Genomic DNA, 27,372 nt, shown 5'->3' with positions numbered 1-27,372 from the left:
CTCCAGCCTCCCCTTTCGAAGGAATCTCGCAAGAGATCCAGAAGAGGCGAGGCAGGGCGAGGATCCCTCCTGCGTCCTTCGCCTGGTGCCCGAGAGGCAGCACGTCAGAGCGGGGGGCGTCGGATCTCCTCTCCCGCCAGCCGCTTCTCCAAGTTTGTCAGCGAGCTCCAGCTGAACTCCGGGCCTCCCTCCGCGCCTGCCCCGGCATGTGTCCTTCGGGCAGACACGTGCCCGGAGGAGGCGACAGCGGCTGCCTGGGGAGCCGCCCACCGTCTGCTCCGGGGCTTTGGGCTCCCAAGGCTGCTGTCAGGATGCGCCTCGCTGCCCCCTGCTGCTGCGCGGCCAAGGAGAGGCGGCTGGGCAAGGGCTCGGCTTTCCGCCTCTGCCTTCTCTCGGCCACGCTCCTCCTGTGCCTACAGCTGCTGCTCAGGTACTCCCGGGGCTCCGCCAACGCCAAGCTCCTCGGAGCGGACGCCGTCGCGGAGCACAGCCCCGGCACTAGCCGAAACGGGAAGGCGAACGGGGCGACGGCACCCCGGAGGAGGCAAGTTACCTACGTGCGAAACGGCCTCAGGAGGAGCGCCGCGGAGCCCACCTGTTGCCTCCAGGGGGCGCCGCCACACAACAGCCGCAGGAAGGTGAGAGGGGTCGGGGCGGGAGGTTTTCCGCCTCCCGCGGTGGGTAGAGGCGGGCGTTTCGGATTGGCCCTCAGGATCACCTGGGCACCACGCCCCCCGCCCCCCCAGCAAATAGTGCCCCTGAGCATGTGTTTGGCTCTTGGGCCAATTGAAGGTTAGACCAGGTTGGTGCTGCCGGTTTTTCACAACTGTGCCATAAGCCGTGTCGTCTGTTCTGCTGACTGCAGCGAAAGCACGGGGTGCTTTGAAATGAGGGCCGTCGATTACGTTCCATGGAGGCTTTCTCTGGGCACAAAGGGACGTCAGTCGAACTTGCTTTTTACACCTTTGGCTTGCCATGCACTGAGATCAGGAATGGGGCTGTCAAATCACATTTTCTGAAGGGAAAGGGCCCGTGAAGAAGGGACTTCTGAGGATTTCTGTGGACGTGTGCAGAAATAATGCGGTACAGGAGAAAAACGTTATGAAATAAGGGGCGTCCCTTCCAAAATCAATATAAGGCAATAAAGCTGCAGCCTTGAGCATACTTACAGCCCAATCTTACTTCAAAGTAAAGTCTTGTACACCCTAGGAGGTTTCCTTTCAGCTGCATGTAGAATTTCCGCCTGAGTATGTCCTGCTGCAAGGAGTGGGATGTAGGCAGAATTGCAGAGCCTGAGTGTTAGGCCGCTGCCTCCGTTTAATCTTAGCGTAGCAATCTGTATCTTGTTGCATCTCTGAAATTCTGTACAAACATGAGGGTCAGGTTGCTTTTGGAATGTTTTTTCAGTAGGCTGCATTCAAGTCCTGGATCAGTTGAGGCAAAGAGGTTGCAAAAGGCAAATTAGCCTGTAGGGTGAAGGGCTGAAAGTGTTCTCCTAGTTTGGAACAATTGCAGCTGAAGCAGTTCAAGATCTGTGTGCTTCTAATGAGGACAGAGTTCACATGTGATTTGATGAATTCCAGCTTTTGAGTCTGGCTCTGTTTAAAACTTCAATCAAGCCAATTAAAATTGGTGGAATTTTTTTCTGAATAAACTGGACCAGGCTGCAAAGATGTGATGTCATGTTCCTCAGGAGAATATTTCCAGATCAGAGTTCTGAATCCTGAAGTTAAGCCCCTTGTGGATGACCACTCAAACAATAGTTTGTGACACTAGCCTGCTTTTTAAAATGTGGCAGACATCCCCAAATACAGTACAGGATAAAAAGCTGTACAGTCTTTTATTTCAGAGTTATATATTTCATTATATAACTCTTTTTCTTCTTTTTTATCCTGGTAGTCTTTTTTAAATGAGGAATAGAAAGTGCAATTGCAGTCTGAAAGTTAAGCAAAAGAAACACCATTCACTTGTGTTTTTAGTTTATACTAAATATTAGCAGAGCCAGCAAGCTTTTCAAAGGTTGAGCACACATTCAAAAAGTAAAAAAGAACATGGAGCCTAAAGCTGTAAGCATGGGAGTTTTCTTTTTCCTTTATTTTTTACCCCTGCCAGTTAGAAATGTTTTGCAGAAAAATGTAAAAAACTGTTAAGGGTCACATTCATAAATATTTGAATTTTTCTGTCCTTGCTCATAACTCCGTTCTAAATTAACTACAAAGTTTAGAATTTTTTAAAAAAGGGGAGAAGAGTTGCAAGGAGAATTTACTTGGAAAGAATCAGCAGGAGAAAGATCACTTCCTCTCCTTGAGTAAACACCAGTCAAGATGGATGGCTTGCTGCTGGGGGGATGGAGGGCTTTATTGTTATGCATAAGGGAAGAATCCACATAAAACCCCCATTAAAGATTCAAACACTTTACAGATCTTTTTGTGGTCCAAACCAAACCAGAGGAGATGCTGAAAGATCTGATTGTCTTTCCAGCATTTTTGAAAGGTAAAATGTCAGAAGCAGTTTGGACTGCAGTAATGGTGTTTGTACGGGAGGGGGGGGATCCTGCCCATCCCTTGTAATGTTGCTAATCAGAACTGACCCACTCACCCTGATTTAGGCCGGGAAGGGAGGAAAGGCTGGCAAACAAGTAGTCCAGGACTAAAATAGCCAGGGGGCATATGTGCCAGTTTTGATCAGCAAAGCTGATTATCACAGCACACCTCTTTTAATCCCCGAGAACTTCCTCCACACAGCAGCCCTGAACTGAATTGTATGGCTGCTGTTTCCATGTTTAAAATTCTGGAGAGTCATAGCATGGATCTTCTGGCTTCATATTGGGGCTGGTCCTAAAATACCCTCTTTGTCAAACTTTCCCTCATAGTAACCATCCTTTTTAATATTTGCCACCCCTCTGTTCCATACAGATAGTCCCTATTTGAATCTTCTCCTCTGGCGCCACATGACAACAATCTTGTATACAGGCGTCCATGTGGTCACAATAATAGGAATTCACCCTCTTTTAAAAAATGTGTTGAAATATCTAATCTGACAGAATGGGACAAAAGTAGCCTGAAGGTTGCTTTTATGCACAATTACAAATGGCAACTGTTTGCATATTTATCTGCGCGTCAACTGCTTGTACAGAAAACATGAGTTTTTTTTAAAAAGGAGAGGTATCCTTTGCAACCCAGCCATGTGACAGATCTGGTAGACCCCAGAGCCGCCAATACAGGTCCTCATAGGATCTGCCAAGAAGCGAGATGTTTCTGTACTTGGAGAGGGGGAGCGTATTCTTCAGCTCACCCGATCAGAACCATCCAAATATGTAGGTTTGCAAAATGTAAGCTTGCAGCCTTCTCATTGTGTTCAAAGATACAGCATAGTAGTTAAATGGTTGGGATGCAAATGAGCACTCTGCTAGTTCAACTCCCAGTACTGCCCTGAGCTCAGTAGGTGGCCTTGGGTAAGTCACGCCTCTCAACCTCTGCTTCCCAGCTGAATTTGTAGATAGTAATACTGACTTTGTTCACTGCTCTGAGTGGAGCGCTAATCTGTCTAGAACAGTGTTATATAAGGGCAGTTATTATTAAATATAGTTGTAAAACTGCTATGAGAAAATAGCAGATGATGATGATTTTTAAAACATCCCAGACTAAAAGCAATTTTTAAATTTTGCACATATATATATATTTTCCTTTGTCACTTGTGAGTGTTAACAAATCTGTCACCAGTATATTACTTATCCTCTTAAATTGCTGCTAAAATAACAAAAGTTTTTTATATATGTTTAGTACTAAACCTTCCAGGAGTATTTTGAAAAATGGCTGCACTGTTTAGGAGTGAAGGTACAGTTGCGTTGGTCAAACGAGGTGGTATGTTAGAGATCCAAAATGGGTGTGCTCTTTAAACAGTTGTCAAGGAGCCCTGTTTGGATTGGGACCATGGTGCTTCCCCCTATGATATTTCCCCAGTGTAAATTGTGCCTTCTTAGCTGCAGTTGTCCCTGATAAAGAAAATATCCCTCTGGGAGTAAAAGGCAGATGGGAGGAGAATTTATATTGGGGAAGCAACCTGGGGCTTCAGTGAAGTGGTATTGGTGTGGTTTGGATTTCCCTAAAGATATTATTAAAAAGTTTAAAAAATAGTAAAGAATCCAGTAACACCTTTAAGACTAACCAACTTTATTGTAGCATAAGCTTTCGAGAACTACAGTTCTCTTTGCTGTAGTTCTCTAAAGCTTATCCTACTATATAAAAGGCTAAGCGTATTCAAGACAACTCACTTCCTACCCTGGTGCGGCTCCAGAGGGCACTGCTGTGGAGGGAAGCCCAGATGAGGCAGCCAGACCTCCAGAGAATGTGCCTCAGCGGGAAGCCCAGGCTTAAATCAGTCAGGGAGCAGGTGGTAATGCCTGCCCCCCGCCTTCATCCAGCTGGGATCAGGAGCAAAGCAGGTGGCAATGCCTATCTCCCGTCTTAACCCAGCTGGGATCAGAAGCAGAGCAGCTGGCAATGCCCGCCACCTGCCTTGACCCAGCTGGGATGAGGAGCAAAGCAGGTGGCAATGCCAGCCCCCCGCCTTCTCCAAGCTGGAATCAGGAGTGGACCAGGTGGCAATGCCCAGCCCTACTTCACCCAGCTGGGATCAGGAACGGAGCAGGTGGCAATGCCTGCCCACTGCCTTCACCCAGCTGAGATTAGGCATGGAGCAGGTGGCAATGCCCGCCCACCCTTTATCCATATGGGATCATGTGTGGAGCAGGTGGCAATGCCTGCCCACTGCCTTCACCCAGCTGTGACCAGGAGTGGAGTAGGTGGTAATGCCTGCCCCCCCCCGCCATCACCCAGCTGGGATCAGGAGTGGAGCAGGTGGCAATGCCTGTCCCTGCCTTCATCCAGGTGGGTTCAGGAGCAGAGCAGGTGACAATGCCCTCCCTTCGACCAGCTGGGATCAGGAATGGAGCAGGTGGAAACGTACGCCCCCCCTTCACCCAGCTGGGATAAAGACAATGCCCACCCCCCTTCACCCAACCAGGATCAGGCACGAAGCAGGCGGCAATGCCTGCCCCTATTCACCTGTCCAAAATCAGACACAGAGCAGGAGGCAATGCCCGCCTCTCCTTCACCCGGCCAGGATCAGGTGCAGAGGAGGAGGCCATGCCCACCCACCCCTGCCTTCATCCAGCCGGGATCAGTGACAGAGGAGGAAGGAATGCCTGCCTGCCAGCCCTCCTCTTTCTAGAGCCTATTGTATTTTTCCCCACAACGAGCTTAGTCTTAAAGGTGCTACTGGACTCTTTACTATTTTGCAACTACAGACTAACATGGCTAACTCCTCAGGTTCTAAAAAGTTTAAGGAGGTGAGAGCTCTAGTCACAGTTCTTAGATGTCTAATCTAATTTAATAGTTCAGTGCCTGATGGACATACCTTTAAAAAAAAGCTCAAACCATAGTCACAGCACTATGAGCATCTTTCTAATGTACATTTTGCTGTAGCAAATGAGTGAGTTCAGTGTTGATGTCTGCTGGTCTTGTCATGCCAGTGGCGGTGCTGTAGCAGACATTGCCCAATTACAAATAATTTTTCCTTCATTCATTTTATCCATTCAACAACCCATGAGCTAGGGTCAGCTAAGATGGAATGACTGGCCCAATGACCGGTGTCCTCTATAACGCCATGCTTCTTCCCCCTGCCTGAACCCTAATAATCCCTTTTTTAAAACATTGGCTGTTGTGTTGGTTGAGGTGTAGTGCTGGAAAACCCCATTTCCTTCTCTCCACCAATAGTTGGGTCCTGAACTGAAGGGGAAGGGAAATTTCACAACCAGTTTCTTTGCATTCTGTTTCTTTGACACACCTTTAACTATGACAGTTCAAAGGTGACAAAATAACCAGAAATTGCTACATTGCTACAATAGGGATGCATACATAGAGATTTTTTCCCTTAATTTTCTCTAATGGAAATATTTCATGAATTTTATGAAATTTAAATCTTGCGCTATAGGTGACTTTAATGCAGAGGTAGGTAAAGTTCTTTTGATAAATGGAAATACTGGGTTAGATTTAGCAGTCTATCTGTGGGAGGTGTTGATTGTTGTGGATCTTCTGTGCTTTCTTTTCCCTTCCAGGTACTGTTTCCAACCCTGGGAAAACTGATTCCCAGGGTTGCAGGGGACACTTGCAGGAGAGTAGGCACGTGGGTTGCTCAGTTGCAGTGAGGAGGGGAAAGTGGCTTCTTCCAGCAATGGAGCTCTGCTGATAGAAGACGCAGGCGGGAGCAAATTCAGCCTCCTCTTCACTGCAGCCTGTTTTCCCATGTTACTCCACCAGGATCCTGCAACTTTGGAATAAACTTTCTCAGAGTTTAAAATGGCTTCAGTTTGAAGGGGAAAGTGGGGAAGATTTGTCATTCTTGTGCAAAGATTTGGCTGATTGCTGGATCCAATCCATTATATATAAAGATTTCAGAATAAAACATTCTTAAGGATGCTTATGAATAATATTATTACATTATTACAAATTACAATAAAAATAATATTTTATCTTATTTGAAACTTAAGAAATACCATTCTGGATTCAACACATTGTTTCTGTTACTAGATGCATGACTGGCAAAAATAAGAATTCACAACCATTTTTAGGGTTTATTCACTTCATCAGATCTACCAGATGCTGTATCAGAAAAGATTGATTCAGAGTAATTTTCCTGAGTATACATTCCTTGTTTAACCAGACAAGGAATCTCAAGAATACACTGGTATCTTCACTCCTTATCTTGGGTGGTTTTCAGTTTGCAGTGTGCTAGCAGGGAATTTTGAACTCCATCTATCCATCTGACTCCAGTATGGAGTCAGGGATCCCAGTCCTCTGGGGGCGAGGGAGGTATGGTGGTGGGACTCGGGCCAAGATGAGAAGGACACTGAGATATGGTAGAGCTCGGTGTCCTTCCAACCTGTGTCCCATCTTGAGAAATGCTGGGTGTGGAGTTAGGAAATTTAGCGCCCCTTCGACACTGATGTTGTGCAATACCAGGTCCATAAATAATAAAACTAGAACGCTGCATGATTATTTTGCAGCGAATGATATGGACCTGGTGTACGTGACTGAGACCTGAGTAAGGGAGGGTGAAACAGTCGCCTTGAAAGAACTGATCCCGCCCAGGTTTTCGGTCCTCCATCAGTCCTGAATGGGTGGCCGGGGGGGAGGGGTGGCAATCCTTGTTCGAGAGTCTTTCTCCTTCAGACCGCTCCCTGCCCCGGAGATCTCCGGTATTGATTGTGTGGGCCTAATGTGGGGTGCTGAGGAGAGTTTGGCTATCTGTGTGGTGTACTGACCGCCTAGAACACCAGCAGATACCCTGTCACGCCTGTTGGAGGCGGTAGCGGGGTGGTCCTTGGAGTATCCGAGACTGATAGTGCTGGGAGACTTCAACGTCCACGCCGATGTTGCTGCCTCTACTCGGGCTGCAGATCTGGTATCCTTCGTGGCCACACTGGGACTCACCCAGATTGTTTCGACCCCCACACATCAAGCAGGCCACACACTGGATCTGATCTTTGGGGTGGGGATAAATGTGGATCTGGAAGCAGTTGAACTGGTGCCATGGTCAGACCACTTGGTTCTGAAGGCTCGCCTGGATATGCCGCCCCCACCCTGCAAGGGCGGTGAGCTTATTTATGCTCGTTCGTGGTGGTTCATTGGAAGACTGGAAAGTCTGTCTTTCCGAAGCCATCGACAAAATCGCCCCCCGTCATCCTCTTCACCCCCGCACCAAATTGGCTCCCTGGTATACAGAGGAGCTACGATGGATGAAGCGGGAGCTGAGATGGCTTGAGCGAGGGTGGTAGCGATCTCGTGATGAAGAAGCAAGATAATCTTATAGGACGTTTATGAAAGCCTATGAGATGGCGGTGAAGGCTGCAAAGAAAGATTTCTACACAGTTTCCATTGCATCAGCTAGCTCACGCCCAGCAAAATTGTTTAATGTGGTTCGGTCACTGGTCTCCCTATCAGGGGGAGACCATCAAATTTTGAATTCGTATATTAGCTGTGAGGCTTTTGGGAGCTTTTTTGCTGATAAAATCTTGTCTCTCCGCTGTGACTTGCCGGCCACAATTGACACAGTACTTCGAGGCCCCTTGGCCATCTACTGGGGTGATATTAGATCATTTCAACCCACTCTCCGGGGATGAGATTGAAAGGACCCTGTGAGCAGTGAGACCTACCACATGCTCCTTGGACCCGTGCCCATCATGGCTGGTGAAGGCCAGCATAGATGGGCTATGAACTACTATGGAGGCCGTTGTCAACATGTCCTTGAGCTCCGGGATTTTTCCTGAAGCCTTGAAGGAAGCTGTGGTTAGGCCTCTCTTGAAGAAGCCATCTTTGGACCCCACCAACCTGGTCAGTTACCGCCCAGTTTCAAACCTCCCGTTTCTGGGTAAGGTGATTGAGCGGATGGTGGTGGAGCAGCTACAGGGTTTCCTGAGTGATTCCTCATCCTTAGATCCCTTCCAGTCTGGCTTTCGCCCGGGACATGGGGTGGAGACTTTGCTGGTTGCCCTCACGGATGATCTCCGCAGGCAGCTGGATCACAGCGGATTGGCGCTTCTGATACTACTGGATCTGTCCGCAGCATTCGATATGGTCGATTATGATCTACTGACCCACTGGCTTGCTGATGTGGGGATATGAGGGACTGCCTTACAGTGGCTTCTCTCTTTTCTCCACGTTCGGGGACAGAGGGTGGCACTTGGGGAGAAATTGCCATCCCGCCACCCATTGGTGTGCGGTGTCCCTCAGGGGGCAATACTCTCCCCATTACTGTTTAATGTTTATATGCGCCCCCTCACCCAGCTGGTGCGGAGTTTTGGACTTGGGTGTCATCAGTATGCTGATGACAACCAACTATATCTGATGATGGACGGCCAGCCTGACTCTGTCCTAGATATCTTGGAGCATGCTTTCGAAGCTGTGACTGGATGCTTGAAGCAGTCTCGGTTGAAATTAAATCCTACAAAGACAGAGGTCCTGCATGTGCGTCTGGGGGCCATGGGCACGGGACTCCGGCTTCCCGCTCTTGATGGAGTGCTACTTGCGCCGATTTCGAGAGTTAGGAGCCTGGGGGTGATCCTGGATGCCTCCCTTACTATGGAGGCACAGGTCGCAGCGGTTGCCCTGTCTTCATTTTTCTATCTAAGACAGGCCCGGCAGCTTGTCCCCTACCTATCAACCCATGACTTAACTGCAGTGATCCAAGCAACAGTTACCTCTAGATTAGACTACTGCAACTTGCTGTATGCAGGGCTTCCCCTGGGCCTGATCCGGAGGCTACAGCTGGTCCAAAATGCAGCTGCGCGAGTAATTGCAAGGGTCTCAATTAGGGAACATATAACACCTATACTACGCCAGCTGCACTGGTTACCAGTTGAGTACCGGGTCCGGTTCAAGGTTTTGGTGGACCGCCTCTCCCCATATGTACCCCAGAGGATGCTTCGTTCAACAAATAAACAACTGTTGGTGGTCCCTGGACCAAGGGAGGCCTGCCTGGCTTCGACCAGAGCCAGGGCCTTTTCGGTCCTGGCACCGACCTGGTGGAACTCTCTGTCTGAGGAAACCAGGGCCTGGTAGGATTTATTATCTTTCCGCTGGGCCTGTAAGACAGAGATGTTCCGCCAGGCATATGTTGGAGGCTAGGTTGGGCTCCCACTGGCCACACTAAAGATCTGTCCACCACCTCACATATGAGCCAGGGCTTGAAAAGCAGTACTTTATTATCGCCATCTGAAGAGAAGCTTTATTGTATAAAGTTGTCTTAATGTTATTGTATACTGTTTTATCTGTTTTTAACTGTATTTATGTAATTTGAAATGTTGTACTCTGCCCCGAGCCTGCCTGGCGGGGATGGCGGACTAAAAATCTATAACAACAACAACAACAACAACAATAAAATCCATGCCTAAAATAAGAATCCACAGTATTTCCCAAATTTCAGTAAGTCAAGAATCTCTAATTATATTGAATCTTGTGTCTCTAGCATAGTATGTTTTCTGATTAGCCTCTTGACTATGCAAACCAAATGCAAATTAAAGAGAATAGAAAACGCAATAAACACTGGCTTAAGAACAATATACGTGGAAATGTGTTACGTGACCATCCTGTTTAATAGGCAGTGATATAATTATTTTTCATGACCATATACTAGCAGCTTGCTGGCTAATGAAACACAAAGGAATTCTGAATGTGAGACTTAGGGAGAAAGATGCAGATAAGTTAAAATCCATGGAGCTTAAGTAGGACAGCCAACCTTTGTAGTTTGTACCAATAAAATTATCATCTAAGCTAGAAAGCTAGAACAAATGGGGGATGCCATTATTCTATGAATGTATTTTACTTCTATCTGACTCTCTGGTTGAATTGATGAGTTGTAGATGTATAGAATTTTTTTAGCCCAATCCAACAACAGCAAACTGGAAGAGAACAAGTTTATGCAATCAGAATCCCTCACTGGATGCTTAGATCCAGCTGTCATGTCTGCTTGCTAAGTTCTTGAAAAGTGTAAGGAACTGCTCACGTTCAATGCGAGATGGATCTGGATATGATTCCCATTGTCCCCACACAGAGTAGATGGAGAATAATTAATTTAGAAACTTACTAAATGTAATGTCTCTGGAGACCTGTAAAACAATACAATAAAATCTTAAAAATCACAGCATGAAAACAAGCCAAGGTATAAAAACAATGGACAACAATATTTAGCAATATTTAGCAGATGAAGACAAAAAGAGGATGTACCCATCTACCTTTTAATGCAGAAAGATATGCATATCCCTGTCCACTATCTGAGCCATTGTTTGCATTCCTTACTCATCCATTATTAGTACATGTGACATCTTTTCCAGCTGTTGTCTCTGGACCAGGGCCTTGAAGTGCTTTCAAAATCTCTGGGAAATGGTAGCTTTTAGTAAGAGTTTCACTTCAGTGAAAAACTTTAAAAGATGTTTCTCAGCATATAAAGACGTCTTGGCTGCAGACTGTCTTTTAGCAGATATGGTCTTTGTAGAAATGCTCTTTCCTCCCCTCCTACTGTGATCAAATCTTATTTAGCCTGAGAACTCTAGCAGCATTAGAGCAACCAGGTACTGTGGCTTCAGGCCACCGGCATCGGCAAAGATAACACTGGGAAACCTTGGGGAGTTCTTGCTCAAATATTGTTGTGCTAAAAGAGCAGGCAGAGAGATCTTTATGTTTGCAGTAAAACTGCTGTTTTATTGACAATTGTTTTCAACAGCAAACTATACAATCCCAGGAGCATCAGCCTCAACCTGGTACAAAGCATCTGGGCCCTAAAAAAATTATATCTGGAGCCTGGATTTATTTTCAAAGCAACTAAGCAAGGGAGAAAGTACTGATCTTTTCATTATATTTTAAAGAACTTTCATTTGCAGTTAATAGACCAGAAAGCACTGATTATAACATGGTTCATGACAGTGATGTCTCTTGCAAGCTTAATAGGTTAATAATCACACAGCATAGCCTTGATCTTTGCATTCTTACCTTAACGTAAAAAAAAAAATTAGTCTCGCTTCATGAATTCTTGATCAGCAGCTGGGGAATGTTATCTTTCAGAAAGTCATTACAGATGACATGCTTTAATTATAATCACCCAGCAAAATTTCATCAGATTTGATGAGCTGTGGGTGGATGAGTTCCATTGCCCCTCACCTCCCGTATCTATGTTCCTTTCAGTTCTTTCTCCTCCCTCTTCTCCATCTGTTTCCTCCAGCCTGATTCCTGGGTCTACTTTATTCAGCCTGGATCCCATGTGGAGAGACAGATTAGGTTTTGCCAGTTTTACTCTTGTTATTTACCTCTCCCTCCTTGCATTTATTTCAAGACTCTTCTTTCTTGCTCACATCTATTCCATCCCCAGTGATCATTTATTCATGAAGCTTTGCCCTTTTAAAGAGAGTTAAAGTCTAGACTCCTGAAACTGACAAAGAGGCAAAAAGATTGATCAGGTCTGTTACCCGCCATATACTCTTGTGAACAAGCATAGTAGCAAATCCCATTATTACTTTTTTAAAATTCTCAGATAGTGGATCTTCTGAGCACTGAGTCACATTGGGTAGAATCTCTTTTAAGTTACAGAGGAACCTGTGAGAATCCCACAAGACTGGGCCCTTAATAAGACTGTGGCTTGTTGTGTACTATGAATAAAACTCTTCTAAAAAGGCATCATGAATATATTGTCTCATAGTGTATAATTAGAAGTTATAACCTTCATTCCATAGTTATATCTGTAAGTTTTAACATATTTTAAATTTATCTTCATATATATTGATTAGTGTACGTGTATTATATGCCGTCAAGTTGCTTCTGACTTATGGCAACTCTATGAATTAATGACCTCCAAAACTTCCTGTCATTGACAGCCTTGCTCAGGTCTTGCAAACTGAAGGCCACGGCATCCTTTATTGAGACAATCCATCTCAGTTTGGATCTTCATTTTTTTCTAGTGCCTTCAAATTTTCCTAGCATATTGTCTGTTCTAGTAAGTCTTGTCTTCTCATGATATGACCAAAGCATTTTATAAAAAATCAAATTTAAAAAATCTGATTTAAAATTTTAAAAGCCATTTTTAATTTTTGTAAAGAAATCCTTGTTTTGTTTATCAACTCTGATTCATACGAAAACATGCATCCGCGTTCTACGCTAAAGGCATCATGTTTACTATAGCTCATTTTAAAGAATTTGTTTCTTTTTGTATATGTTTTTTAATGTAAAAATTCAGCATCATACATATTTGTGAGGTCTTCTTCCATGAATTTGCTTTTTAGCATATTACAAAATATTTAGCATATTTTTGTGAAATGCACCTGAGTCTGATTAACATGATTGTGTTCCACATTGGGAATTTACCCAGCGGATTCTTTATTCTTGAAATGCCTGAGGGTCTGTGATAATTCTAGATTGCTAACTGCACTGTCAGTCCTTCTTTACCTGTAATTAGTTGGATTTAAATGGGGATAATTATTTTAGTTTTCCGTATGACTATTCTGTGACTGTGTAACTATATCCAGCCAGCTATAAAGTACCCCAGAGAGCTAGTATGGTGGTTAACAGTGCTGTCTTAAGCAATGTCATACCCTTCTAAGTCCATAGTAGTCCGTGGTATAACTCTGCTTGGAATGGCACTGTAAGAGTTTGAGCTGTGAGACAGAAGTTCCTGTTTCAGCTTTCATTCAAGAAAACAGGTATTCTTGGTTAGCCATCAACAAGCTACTTTCTCATAGTCTTAACCACCCATCTGGAATGTAAAGATGATAATACTGACTGGGTTGATATACCAGCTTTTGGGATAACTTATAATTCCAGAGTAGTAGCTGTGCAAGTCCAGCATAGCAGAATTAAAAAGGCATCCAGAAGCACCTTGAAGACTAACAGAATTTACTCCAGCATAAGTTTTTGCTAGTCAGAACTCATTTCATCAGATGCATTAAGTGCATGTTCATAACAGATCTATTTATACAATGAGTTCAAACAACAGGAAAAGGTGGGGACTGGGAGAAGTTACAAGGAAGGTTCCAATCAAAGAGAATTCACTTCATTCAGAGGAGTTGGAACCTGCTTCCAGCGATGCACAGGCAGGGTAGAATTAACATAAGCTCTAATTATATAAGACTATGTGAGATGTGCTGAGCAGATTCAATTGGGTAGTGCAAAGACCATATGAAAACACATACTGAACTGGAATTTGAAGAATTCCAGTTCAGTATTTTCAGCATTGGATTCTCCCTTTGTGGTTCCCTTGTCTAAGAACAGTAACTTCTAGGTCATCAACAGAACATCTAGGATAACACTTTTTAAATCTTTGGGGAAAGTACTATAGAAATACTGATTGATATTATGCATAAGAGGTAGTTTGATCAGCCATTAGTTGCCTAGCTTGTTAGGGTCCAGAGAAGGCTTTCCTGTAAGTGGTAATCTAAAGACTACCTCCCTCAAAGAATCATTGACAACCTGCCTGACTCAGCCTGTCGTTCCCTTTCAACTCAATTTAATAAGCCTGTAAGCGTTGAGCATATAGGTGGTGGCACACATTTCTTCTAGTACTCTGCATCAACTGAAATTCATCCAACCTTTAGTATTAAAGTTATTAAATGCATACATAGATACAACCATTCATTTATAAAATGTAGTATGTAATCTTCCTAGTGAGCTGAAACTTAAAACAGTTAATAAACTTAACTAGAGCATTTTTTTTTAAAAAAAAATAACAGGTTGGGTTGATCTGTGGTTTATAGACAGTGAATCCACATGCCTTTAGGATCTTTTTGACATTGATGGAGCCTGAAGTTACTTATGCTTGTCATAGTATTCTGCTCCCACACCCAGAAAAAGAAATAAGGCAAAGCTAACATGCAGACCTTTGTAGTGAGCAAGAGAATTTATTAGAATAATAGAATCCTGTGTATAAATATGTGGAAGGCCATAAATACCAGAGAAATAAGAGCTGTAAATTTAAATGTACCTTTGTGGCAGTAATTTAGCTGCATTTTTAAAGCAGACAGTTGAAGAGATTCCAGCTTCATTTACAGTACCTTGCAGCAAAATTAATTGATGAACATTCAGCTAACAGTGTTTGGATCATTTTATTGTTCAACAGGTCCCATATCCTTGTCAGTTTCTCTTAAATATTCTGCTGGAAAAGGGGGCCTCTCCCTCAGGATTCTTCCCAGAAACAGCTATGAAGTAGTTGCAGTAACATGCTTCCTATTAGCCCTTTAATGGAATGGAAAAGCAAAGCTAGGCCATAAGGCAAACTTTTTTGCTGCACTCAGGGCCGGCGCGCCCATTGAGGCCAGGTAGGCGGTTGCCTCAGGGTGCAGGGCGCCGGAGGAGGCGCTGGGGGCGGGAGCATGTGCCACAGAGCTGCAGCCTCCCAGCCCTCCCGCTCCGCGCTGCCGCCAACACCCCCCCCCCCCCGGCCGGGTGCAGCAGCCGTGGTCAGGCGTCTGGGATGGCACAGGGCAAATGAGCGAGAGAGCGAGGAGGCCACCTGCGTGCCGTCCCAGCCGCCCGCTGCAGCGTTTGGGCCGGCTTGTGCACACACCCGTGATGACATCATATGTGACGTCATCACGCAGGCTGGTGCGTGTGCATGCGCATGTGCATGCATCCCAAGCCAGCTGTCTGTGGGTGCCAGAAACCCTGGCGCCACTCCTGGCTGCACTTATACCAATGTTCCTGAGGCATTTGTTACTCATTCTTCCTCTGAAGAATGTGATGTACACTGGGTTAGTCAATATTCTCCTTATAACCACTTGGAGAAGTAGGTTATGCTGAGAGAAATCAGCTTGCCCAAGGGTACTCAGTCAGCTTCACAGATGAGCAGGTAGTTTTTTCTGTGTGTTGGATTTCCATATATTATTATATGATACATACTGCCTAAAAATAAAAATCAGCAACTCTGAAAAACTTAAATCATACCTAAATTATAATAAGAAGAAGGAGGCTCACTGACTGACCAGTAGTCTACATTGCAGCCAGGAGGCGAGACTGGACAAAGGGCAGGCTGCTGAAGCTCTTCCTACTTGGGACCAGGATATTTGAAGGACCATCTTTTGCTGGATGAATCTGCCTGTATGTTAAGATCTATTGCAGAGGCTCTACTTAGAAAGCCCCCAGCCTTTAGAGATGGTGGCATCTGGGGATAAGGTCTTCATGTTAGAGATGTCCTGGATACTCACCCCAGGAATATTTTTTGATGTCTAATTTGATATTTTTTAGGTCCTAAGAAAAGACAATTGTGTTCTAAAGCTTTTTATTGATAAATTATATTTTATGCCATTTCTGCTTTTAGTGATGTTTTAGTGCCTAGTTTGCTGTTTTGTTGTTTTATACTTTATTTTGTAGCTATTACTCCTCCTCCTACTGTTGTTAGCCAGCTTGGGGACTTGGGCTGAAAGGCAGAATATTCTTAAATAAATCTGTAATAAATCATGGCAATACTTTAAGGTGCCTTTCTTTGTACTAGAGTTTAGAGAAAACAAGTGTGCTACTGTGAGTAGATCAAGAATGTTTTGGAGCAGGTATGGGTGACTTTTTACCTCATGGGATTCCCCAGTTTTAATTTGATGCTGGCTTCAGTCCTATGCATACTTACCTGAGAGTAAGCAGCTTGAAAACAGTGAGACTAGCATTTGTAAAGCAAACTTCTACAAATTTTAATTTATGCATTTTTTATCCAAGTAATTTTTATCCAAGACTTAATTAAGTTTAAGTTTTGGACCACCCATCAGAGGTCCAATCCGGGCCGTTTTGGGACCAATCCTGGCTGTTTTGGGCCCAAAATGCTGAAAGGGGCCCAAAATGGCCAGGATTGGGCCCGAAAAGGCTGAGATTCAGCTGCTGCCAGATGGGGGAGTGTTCCACCACCTGGCAGTGGCCTGATCAGGGCCATTTTGGCCCCAATTCAGGATGAAACTGCCCAATTCAGGCAGAAAAGGGCCCAAAATGGCTCAACATGGCCATTTTGGGCACGTTTTGGCCTGGATCGGGCCCCAAATGGCCCAGATCGGGTCAGTGCCCCCCCCCAGCACCGACCCTATCCAGGCAGTTTCGGCCTCGATCCTGGCAGAAATGGGCCCAAAGTGGCTGAAAATGGCTATTTTGGCAGGGGAGGGTTCCCCTGCCCAGCACTGACCTGATCTGGGCTGTTTCGGCCCCAGTCCAGGCCAAAACAGCCCAAAATGGCCAAAAATCAGGTGGGTGAGGCCACCAGACAAGTGACCTCTTTGGAGAACTGCCGGAACAGAGTTCCGGCACATTCCCCCTTGAAATGAGCCCTGGTGGTACATAAACTATAGTTTACTTTCAGCTTATAGCTGCATGCAGATGGAAATGCTCCCAATAGTTGAATTGTGTATCTGTAGTGTTTAGTTACAGAGGCTGAGCACTGAGGCTACTTCAGGAAGTAATGCATATGAGAATACTGAAGTCATCATTTTGAGACTGTGCCCCCACATGTACTTTACCTTGGCCTGCCATTTGGCACGCTGAATGAGCATACCTCTTGTTTGAGAATCATGCATCCTAGAACCACCTTGACAAACACACATCGCTAAACTTGTATTTGCTGAAGAACCTAAATGCAAGCAGAGGGAGAACTGGGCAGCAGCAGAAGGAGTGTGTAACCCTTGCTGCACCCATTAATTTTCCTCTAAGGACATTTACCTTCTAACTGGGCTTACTTTGGAGGCTTTTGCAGGGAAGAATGGGCAGGCAGGAGAAGAGCTGAGCACCCTCTCCTGTCCATTTGTTCTCCCCAGCAAATACCTTTCTAAACCTTTGCATTAGTATTACAGGTAACTGACAAAATATTGACCCCTTCACCTATTTTTCTTGGGACATAAGGTTCCAGATTTAGAGCATTGGTGCTCATAATGGAGAGCATAAATAACTAGGGCTCGTTGCAGAGCTGTGCATTCCTTCCTCCTCTCTTCTTGTGCAGATGATCATGATCAAAAACTAATCCTGGTTAACTGGAGCTGCATGATTTAAATAATAGCTTAGGAGCGTGTCCATTTTATTCCTCCAGTATGTCCCTTTTATAATATCTGGTTATAGTTCTCTTGCTTATTTGCACCCTGTGGTGCATTTTCTGCATGTTCCAACCCTCTTTGGCCTCAGAGATGAGCATTCAGTAGCTTTCTCTGTCACCATCTGAGGGAACTCAAGATTTTTAGACTGCCCCAGGTCAGTCAGCACTTCACCCCTTGATAGGGTTGCCCGGTCCAGCTTGGGGAATTCCTGGAGATTTTGGGGGTGAAGCCTGGAGATTGCAAGTTTTGAGGAGGGGACAGGCCTCAGAATAGTATAATACCATAGAGTCCATCCTCAAAAGCAGCCATGTTCTCCAGAGGAACTGAACTCTGTCGCCTGGAGATCAGTTGTAATTCCCAGAGATCTTCAGCCACCACCTGGGGACTGGTAACCCTACCCCTTGAACAGAAGGCTGTTGTGTGTTTCGCAGGGCAGGATTTTCTACCCACACCCTTCTTAGGTGTATATATATGCTTAAAGTAGCTACTCATGGGGAAGATAACCCAGATAGTTTTTCAAAGCCCAAAGTAAAAATGTTAGAGGTTTAATTCTGTGCACACACAAAACTGATACTGGGAAAATTTCAAACGGGTGAAAATATAGAATACTGAAAAAGAAAACAGTTTATTGCTAGCTAAACGCACAATCTTCAAAACATTTCACCTTGGGAAATGTATTGAGATAATTAGGAGCATCAGCCATTTGCTTTAGCTCTACCAGTATGCAAGAAAAAAAACACAAGTCCCTGCCCTAAGGACCTTACAGTATAAAATTTGCCTCAGCAGGCAACCGCACAGGACAAGAATGATGGCAGTGAGGACAAGTAGGAGAAGAACGTTCCGTTTAGTTCCACTTATCTAGGGTTGGCTTCATCAAGGAAGACAGACTAAGGGATGGTGTCATGGAAAAGGTGGATTTTGAGAAGCAGTTTGGAAGTGAAACAGTAGTATCATGCTGGTATTTTGGGAAGGAGTTCCAGGCATAAAGGGCAATGAGTGAGAGTGCAGGAGACCTTGGAAGAGGGAAGGGTGTAGGAATTTGAGGAGTGAATCTGGATGTGAGAGAGATGTATGGAGTGACAAGATAATGGAGGGTTTTGTGGGTAGGGAGTGTATGTACGGAGTTGGAGCTGGGTGGGGTTGGAGGACAGAGTAGGGATTTAAGGAGGAGCCGAGAGTCAGGTGAATGATTTTGGCAGCAGAGTGCTGGAGGCAAGGTGGGGGGGGCGGGGATTGACTAGTCTATTAAACTTTTTTTGAAGCAATTAATTTTTTAAAACATATGTATATTTTCATAGTTCCTAATTCTGCATCTATTGGTATGAACAAAAGCTTTTTGTGGCTTAAAAAACCTAGTAAATACTTTAATAAAAACAGCTACTACTCAGTATTAAAGGGAAAATTCTTCTTTCATGTTTTCTCTTTCAGTTTCCTGTTAAAGTAACACACTGGAATCAAAAGACCTCAAAAATTAAACAAGAATGCCTTTACATTTCAATCCTGCCTTCTGAATATGCTTTCATCAGCTAAAGTTTGCTCACATCAATACTAAGTAAAGTCATACTAGTCTTCTTAAAGAGTGCTTAATGATCCACCTCTAAAAACTTATATTTAATATCTCCTTACACAGGTTAACCATATGACAGGCTCAGACCCTGCGTGGCGTGGAAGATGCCGAAAAGTTATAAAATATGCAAAACAAAATCCTGAGATTAACTGTATTTCTCTACACTGTAACCAGATGTTCCGTGTCAGCTGGAGCATTTCAAAAAGATCTTTACTTTCAAAAGCTAATGGAGTTTTCCAAATAGCTCTTTTTTAGCTTGCAAGCACCCTGGTGGGCCTCAAGGTTTTAAAAATTATGGGTATATTTTCAAGCACTGGAGAGTGAGAGGGAAATCCTTGTGACACAGTATTAAGATGTTCATGGTAGTGCTCTCCAGAGTTCTGAAGGGCTCTAAAGTTGAACTAAAAATCTGGCAAATGAATGGATGCCATACTTTGGAGGTTAGAGACTTCAGTCTCCAAGCCCCTGATTTCACTAATTAATACTTTAAAACATCTGGTTCGTTTGGGTAAGTGTTCAATGTTAAGCTTCTTATTTTCAAAATAGTCTGCTTAAAGTCAAGCACCACAAATTCCAGAACTATGCTCTTTATAAGCAAATCTTTGTATGGAGCAAAAGAAAATGAAAGGTAGGTGGTTTAATCAATTAATCTTTAGTAGAACACTAATGACTCTCACAAAATCATAAAGGACATCAGAAATATGTGGACTTTCCATAGTGTTTGGCAATGCTCCAATGTGATAAAGAACTAAGAAAAAGGAGACCTTGGTTCAAATCCCAGTAATCCATGAAGTTTAACTGGATCTCCTTAAGGCAGTTTTTCTCCTCTTTTTGTCCCTGCTAGCAGATGCTAATGTCCTAATTTTCATTGCCTTCCTTCTGTGAGTGACAAACTGAAAATGGTTTCTGCAAAAATATCTTCTTACTGTATAATTGAGTAAGCGTATTTCAGACAACTCACTTTATATCCTGGTGCACCACTAGAGGGTGCTGCCATGGAGGGAAGCCTAGGAAAGGCACCATGTCGCTCCAGAAAACGTGCCAGGATGGGAAGCCCAGGCCTGGAGCAGGATGGGAGCAGGTGGCAATGCCCGCCTCCTCCCTTCACCCAGCTGGTATTAGGAGTGAGGCAGGTGGCAACACCCACCACCCAACATAACCCAGCTGGTATTAGGAGCAGATCAGGTGGCAATGCCCACCCCACCTTAACACAGCTGGTATTAGGAGCAGATCAGGTGGCAATGCCCACTCCCCACCTTAACCCAGTTGGTATTAGGAGCAGAGCTGGATTCAACGTCCTCTCCCTGCCTTAACCCAGCTGGTATTAGAAACGAAGCAGGTGGCAATACCTACCCCCAACCTTAACCCAGCTGGTATTAGTAGCAGAGCACTTGGTAATGCCCACCCCCCTTCACCCAGCTGGGGTCAGAAGCAGAACAGGTGGCTTTGCCCACCCACTGCCTTAACCCAGCAAGTATTAGGGGCAGAGAAAGTGGCAATTTGCACTCCCAACCTTAACCCAATTGGGATCAGGAACAGAGCAGGTGACAATACCCCCCCTTCACCCAGCTGTGGTCAGGAGCAGATCAGAGGGCAGTGCCTGCTGTCCATCCGACTGGGATCAGGAGTGGAGCCAATCCCCCATCTTAACCCAGCTGGTATTCAGAGTGTAGCAGGTGGCAATACCCTCCCCTGCCTTAACCCAGCTGGTATTAATGGCAGAGCAGGTGGCACTGCCCACCCCTTTCATCACTCATTTGGGATCAGGACTGGAGAAGGTGGCAATGCCCACCTTGTGCCTTCACCTGGCTGGGATCAGGCACAGAGCAGGAGGCAATGCCCTTCTTCCCTTCACCCAGCCAGGATAAGGAGCAGAGCAGGTGGCAATGCCCGCCCCCTTCAACATACTGGAATAAGCCACTGAGCAGGCAGTAATGCCCTCCCTGTCTTCACCTTGCTGGAGTCAGGAGCCAAGATGCAGCAATGTCCGCCCCCCTTCAACTTGCTGGAATCAGGAGCAGAACGGGTGGCAATGCCTGCACCCCCTTCACCCAGCTGGGATCAGGAGCAGAGCAGGTAGTAACAGCTAGCAGAGCAGCTAAAAACAAAGCCTGTTGTGGGGAAAAAATACAACGGGCTCTAGAAAGAGGAGAGGGGTGGGCATTGTCACCTGCTCTGCTGCTGATACCAGCTGGGTTATGGCGGGGGTTAGGCATTGCCACCTGCTATGCATCTAATACCAGTGGGTTTAAGGCAGGGGGTGGGCATTGCCAACTGTGCCACTCCTAATACCAGCTGGGTTAAAACGGGGTAGGTGGATATTGCCATGTGCTCTGCTCCTGTTACCATCTGGGTTAGGGCAGGGAGAGGGCACTGCCACCTGCTCCGCTCATAATACCAGCTGGTTTAAGGCAGGTAGCAGGCATTGCCACCTGCTCCCCTGCTGGTTTAAGGCAGGTGACAGGCATTGCCACCTGCTCCCTTGCTGATACCAGCTGGGTTATGGCGGGGGTTAGGCATTGCCACCTGCTCCGCTCCTAATACCAGCTAGGTTAAGGCAGGGAGAGGGCATTTCCACCTGCTCCACTCCTAATACCAACTGGATTAAGGCGGGGAGAGGGCATTGCCTCCTGCTCCGCTCCTAAAACCAACTGGGTTAAGGCGGGGAGTGGGCATTGCCACCTGATCTGCTCCTAATATCAGCTGGGTGAAGGCAGGGGGTGGGCATTGCCACCTGTCTCACTCCTAATACCAGCTGGGTGGAGGAGGCAGGCATTGCAACCTTCTCCCATCCTGCTCCAGGCCTGGGCTTCCCACCCTGGCACGTTTTCTGGAAGGACATGGTGCCTTGCCTAGGCTTCCCTTCATGGCAACGCCCTCTAGTGGTGCACCAGGGTATAAAGTGAGTTGTCTGAAATACACTTACTCTGTATAGTAAGATACTGCTCTGAGTGGCTGTTATGTTGTCCTGAAGGGTGGTATATAAATCGAATGTTGTTGTTGTTAGTGTTTCATTAAACACTACAGTGCAGAATAAATTACACGCAGGGGCGGTGCCAGGGTTTCTGGTGCCTGCGGTTGCCCCTATGTGTGTGCACCCCCCCCCCGGACTGTGTGATGACATCACTGCGTGATGACGTTATCACACAGCAAGCTGCCCCCATTGGCTGATGGGTGGTTGGGACGGCATGCAGAGGCTGCCCGCACTCCCAGTTGGGCATGGTGGGTGGCTGGGGGGGTTCTGCATGCCTCCCCGGACGCCTGCCGTGCCTGGCCTGCGGCTGCTGCGCCCAACCTGGGGCATGTGTTGATGGTAGCAGCAGTGGTGGTGGCAGTGCGGGGCCGGCTGGCTGCAGCAGCTGTGGGCCAGGCACGCCAGCTCCATAGTGTGTGCCTCCACCCCCGGCACCCCCTCAGCGCCCACAGCGCCCGCCTCACCACCTCAATGGTGGCGTCGGCCCTGGCTACACGAATATGTCAGACACACATCTGAATGAATATTCAAATGAATATCAAACGCTGACTATCCACATTACATTGCTTTCAGAAGAGTGCATTTGAATGTAAGACTGTATTCACATTCTAGACCAACTAGTCAGGTAAATAACATTTTTATAGAAGCCTGATCTAAATGTGATACTGGCAGTTTTGCATCCAGACCACATATATAATCTCTCACACAGATGGCAAGCAAAACTTCCTTATGTGTTGTTGCACGTTACCAGAATCTCACTTAATCTGGGTCTTAATCACTGTGCATACAAAATTAGCATACATTTACTTAGAGACAAACTAGACATGGCAGAGACATTAATGTGTATTTGTTCATGTGAAAATTAGGGGGCATGTATGTGGGGTATATTGTTACACAAAAAGGGGGTAGGTGGGTGACTTGAAGCCCAGTGTTGCTGCCTCTCCCGCTTACCTTCCTGCACTGCATTGCTTGGAGGTTTTTTTAATGTAAATAAATTCATGTGAATGCCCCATAATGTCCTGTTTGGCCCTAAGGTGCAGTAGCCTAGGATCACCTCTTTTAAAAACATTTCACAACATTCTGGAATGTTCTTTGCTTTTGATATTTGGTCTGGAAATGCTTTGAGTCCCCGCCCCGCCCCCAGTGCTTCTTTCTGCATGCAAGCTTGTTTATATGTACAGTTGGAACGGGAGAGCTCTGTTGAATGCATGCTGCATCTTAGCTGACATTGGGTGCAAGGCTTCTGTGGTTCAGCTTCCAGTTTCACGATCAAAATTTTCAATAACAAACTGTGTTTTCATAGCTCAGTCATTCTCTATGTGATGGATTCCATATGTGGCCAGGATGCATAACTGCAAGAAATCAATACTGATGGAGAGAGAGAGTATTGTTCAAGGAACTGATACAAAGAAGGCTTTGTGCTGCATATACATGCTGTCAAAGAAAGCTTTTAAAATGCTCTCTGAGATAAATGTCTTTGAAGTCTAAAAATAGAACAAAAGCATTTTGTAGGGCTGGAGAAAACGGTCGGCTCTCTGCAAGTCTTCGCCCTACAAGCTTTTCACTTAACTGAGTGTGAGGTTTACTGTTGGGCGATTACCTGCTGTTTTGGAGGAAGAAATCTTGCTTCCCACACGTACCCTGTGACATTCAGCCAGCTGACTCACAACCTCTTAGAAGCAGATTTTACAGTTATTAAAATGTCTTGTTTCTTCATATCTAGAGACATTACAATAGCTGCTACACTGTGGCCACAATCCTAAATGCAGTTTTCTGGGATTAAATCTCATGGAATAAAATGTAACTGACCTTTGGCCCACCTATTTTGGATTGTTCTCTGTGTTCGGCTTGTAATTTGGATGCCATCATATGTCAGAAGTCTCATGTCCGTCTGTCCGTCTGACATCTTCAGTGTAGATGTTTGGGATTACATAAATAAACTTCAGCAAATATGTATCCAAGTGCTGAGTTTATAATGAACACAGATTACAGCTCTCTATTCTAAAAAGTGAGAAAATAGCAATTTAGTAAATCAAAGATTGGAAATGAGAGCCAGGAAGTAACTTGTTTTCCTGGCTCATAAATGTTTTAATTTTACTTGTGTTTCTGAACACATATGGGCTGTGTTAATTTTGGCTAAATTTCCACAATATGATTAGAGAATTAACAGGCAGATTTTCTGTTCTGTGCTCTTATAAAATGTTTGTGCACAAGAGATTGTGTCTTTCTTCTTTGTCCATCTGCCTCAAAAGATGATGACATGTTGGCAGCATGACGGGAATTACAACTATTTTGGATTACAGTTGCTGACTTTTATTGAGTGGTGTTGCCAAAAAAGAAAATGGGGGGGGGGACTTATTCACATAGGATCTTGAAATATTTCTTCCTTTCTTCCCGGTGAAGACCCAAAACAGTTTCCGTCATTCTTCTCCATTTCATCCTCACAAGAACCCTGTGAGGTAGGTTATGCTGAGGGAGTGTGACTGGCCCAAGGTCACCCAGCAAGCTTCCATGGCAGAGCGGGTATTCTAAACTGGCTGTCCCGTATCCTAGTCTGACACTCTAACCACTATATAGAAAATAAATCATAATTGAAGAGGCTCTACGAAGTCTTGTTGCTTTCCTGAGAGTTGTTAGTTGTGTTTCATTTCATTTCAGTCTCTTCCTGTCAGTGAAACGACACAAAATGGCAGTGAGAGATATTAGACATTGTATCTAATTTGTCCTTTGTTCCAGACTCCAGAGCCAAATTGGGTTAAGGTTGGGAGTGGGAATTGCCACCTTCTCTGCCCCTAATACTTGCTGGGTTAAGGCAGTGGGTGGGCAAAGCCACCTGTTCTGCTTCTGTCCCCAGCTGGGTGAAGGGGGGTGGGCATTACCAAGTGCTCTGCTACTAATACCAGCTGTGTTAAGGTGGGGTGGGCATTGCCCCCTGATCTGCTCCTAATATCAGCTGGGTTATGTTGGGTGGTGGGCGTCGCCACCTGCCTCACTCCTAATACCAGCTGTGTTAAGGTGGGGTGGGCATTGCCCCCTGATCTGCTCCTAATATCAGCTGGGTTATGTTGGGTGGTGGGCGTCGCCACCTGCCTCACTCCTAATACCAGCTGGGTGAAGGGAGGAGGCGGGCATTGCCACCTGCTCCCATCCTGCTCCAGGCCTGGGCTTCCCACCCTGGCACGTTTTCTGGAAGGACATGGTGCCTTGCCTAGGCTTCCCTTCATGGCAACGCCCTCTATGAAGCTGTGAGAAGGAGAAGAGTGGCATAAGTGACAACCCTGCTGTGGGCTTGGTAGGTAGTAGACTGCTATCCTGTGAGTAGCCTGCTTTGGTGTAAAGACTTGCAAGAAATTAAGTCCTTGGCAGAGAAGTAGAAAGTTTGGAAGAGAAGGGAAAGTGTTAGTGAGTCCTTTCCCTCTGATTGAGGCTTAAGCTCCCTCTTCCTTACACCAAAAGTCCAGAGTCTCTGGTTATGAAAACAGAGCCTTTGAATTCCTGATTTATTATTACAGTGTTTTCTTTTCAGGAAGTGTACACACAAGACCGTATTAATTATGCACATTAGTTAAAGGACAGAAAGGGAGAAAGTGATCTCTAGGGGACCATCGAGACAGATTACTGTCTAATTAGTCTAAAGAAAATATGGTACATGTGTTTCAGAAATCCAACCTTCATATTATGAATATTAAAACAGGTTTGTGAAATAATACAACTGTGAGATTATGTCTTTTGGCAAAAACAGTTTTTGATAGAGTAAGGGATTTTTTTAAAAAATGTCATTAGAATCCTGATAAAGTGAAGTAATGGAGGGGCCTTGAATGACCCCAGGTCCCTTGATATCTTAACAGCATCATAACTTAAATTACTTACCTTACTTGAATTTGCTTTGGGACGTGCAAAAAAGCCTTTCATATCTGGCAATGTCTTTTTGCTACATCATGGGAACATATTCACATTGCTTTGATGCAGTACTTCTCACTGCCTTTTTTGTTCTTTGACCTTGCATCCTTCAGCCTCTCTTGCTTTCCATGTCTGTGATGACTCGTGATTTTGTCAATGGCATCCTGATTGTCTGATTATGACAATGACATGGATGCTTATAAACAGAAGCATATGGGTTTCCATCATCAACTGGAGTCTATGAAAAGTGGTCAAATGAGGCTGAGACAGCAAAGAGAAAAATGGTACCAGGAAGCAGCAGCAGCAATGGGGAAAATAAAAGGGTACTAAAGATAATTCAAAATAACAAACATGTTCAGTCCGAGTCCAATAGCACCTTAAAGACCAACTAGATTTTCAAGGCTCGCTTAAGGGAGTTTTGAAAGCTCATGCCTTGGAAATCTGGTTGGTCGTTTAGGTGCTATTGGATCTGGATCTTGCTCTTCAACTGCAGACCAACATAGCTACCCACCTGAAACTCTGTTCTGCCAGGTGAGTTTTTAGTAGACTGTTAGGCTAGGTTAAATTTGCTACGCTTGAAGTTAGTATTGAAAAAGAAGGACAATAAGCAGTCCTGGTAGTGACTATTCTGAGATATTGCCTAGGTAATAGCTTGTAATTTTTGAACAGGTAATGCAAAAATTTTAAAAATTAATATAAATTAGAGAGCACAGGAAGGACATGTGACAAAGTAGCCCAAATGCTGTTCTCTTAAATGAAGAGAGTATTCCAACATTTTCAAATGGGGAAAATTATTCTATCACTCAGATCTAGAGCAGATTTTGTTGTCGCTGGTTGAGAGACACAGAAAAAAGTATAAGTTGTCTACTTATATGAACAGCATGTAGGAAATTTCAGAAAACTTCTGTGGTAATCACTGAAAGATCAGCTTCAATCTTCTGGGAGACCCTGCATCAGACAATATTTGATGTTAAAAATCAAATAGAAAATCCATTAAATATCTACATTGATTCTGAGGGATTCTGCAAGGTGGTGTGCTGTCTGACACTGGTAATAGTATTATTAAACTTTGCATTTCAGTTATACATGTCCTATAGAAGCAATCCTGAATTAGTTAAATATGCTCACACCCACTAAGTCCATGGACTTAGAATGGTTTAAATGCTTAAGATTGTATTGTAAGTCACAAAAAAGTGGCATCTAAGTACATCACTGTGTATTCTTTTGATTTATATAGGATGTGCATACCTGTTATATAAGATGTGCATACCTGATCATATGTAAATTTGACTCTGTCAAGCTGGGACTGAATAGGGACTATGAATGGTTATCTCA

The 27,372-nt window shown here is 44.8% G+C and overlaps 1 protein-coding gene across 2 annotated transcripts in view; it reads left to right on the top strand.

Moving 5' to 3' along the window:
* The first annotated feature begins 301 nt into the window (after positions 1-301).
* Positions 302-27,372, top strand: part of METTL24 (methyltransferase like 24) — a 109,586-nt gene continuing 82,515 nt past the window's right edge. For both annotated transcript variants that reach the window (XM_055000929.1, XM_055000847.1), the window contains exon 1: positions 302-638. In XM_055000929.1, the coding sequence (XP_054856904.1) occupies positions 312-638 (327 nt within the window). In that variant the 5' untranslated portion in view covers positions 302-311. The remainder of the gene's footprint in view (positions 639-27,372) is intronic.

This window comes from Eublepharis macularius, chromosome 1, assembly GCF_028583425.1.
Source record: "Eublepharis macularius isolate TG4126 chromosome 1, MPM_Emac_v1.0, whole genome shotgun sequence".
Taxonomy (NCBI): Eukaryota; Metazoa; Chordata; class Lepidosauria; order Squamata; family Eublepharidae; genus Eublepharis; species Eublepharis macularius.
Note: the sequence above shows the minus strand (reverse complement) of the source record. Positions and strands in the feature narration are given on the sequence as shown.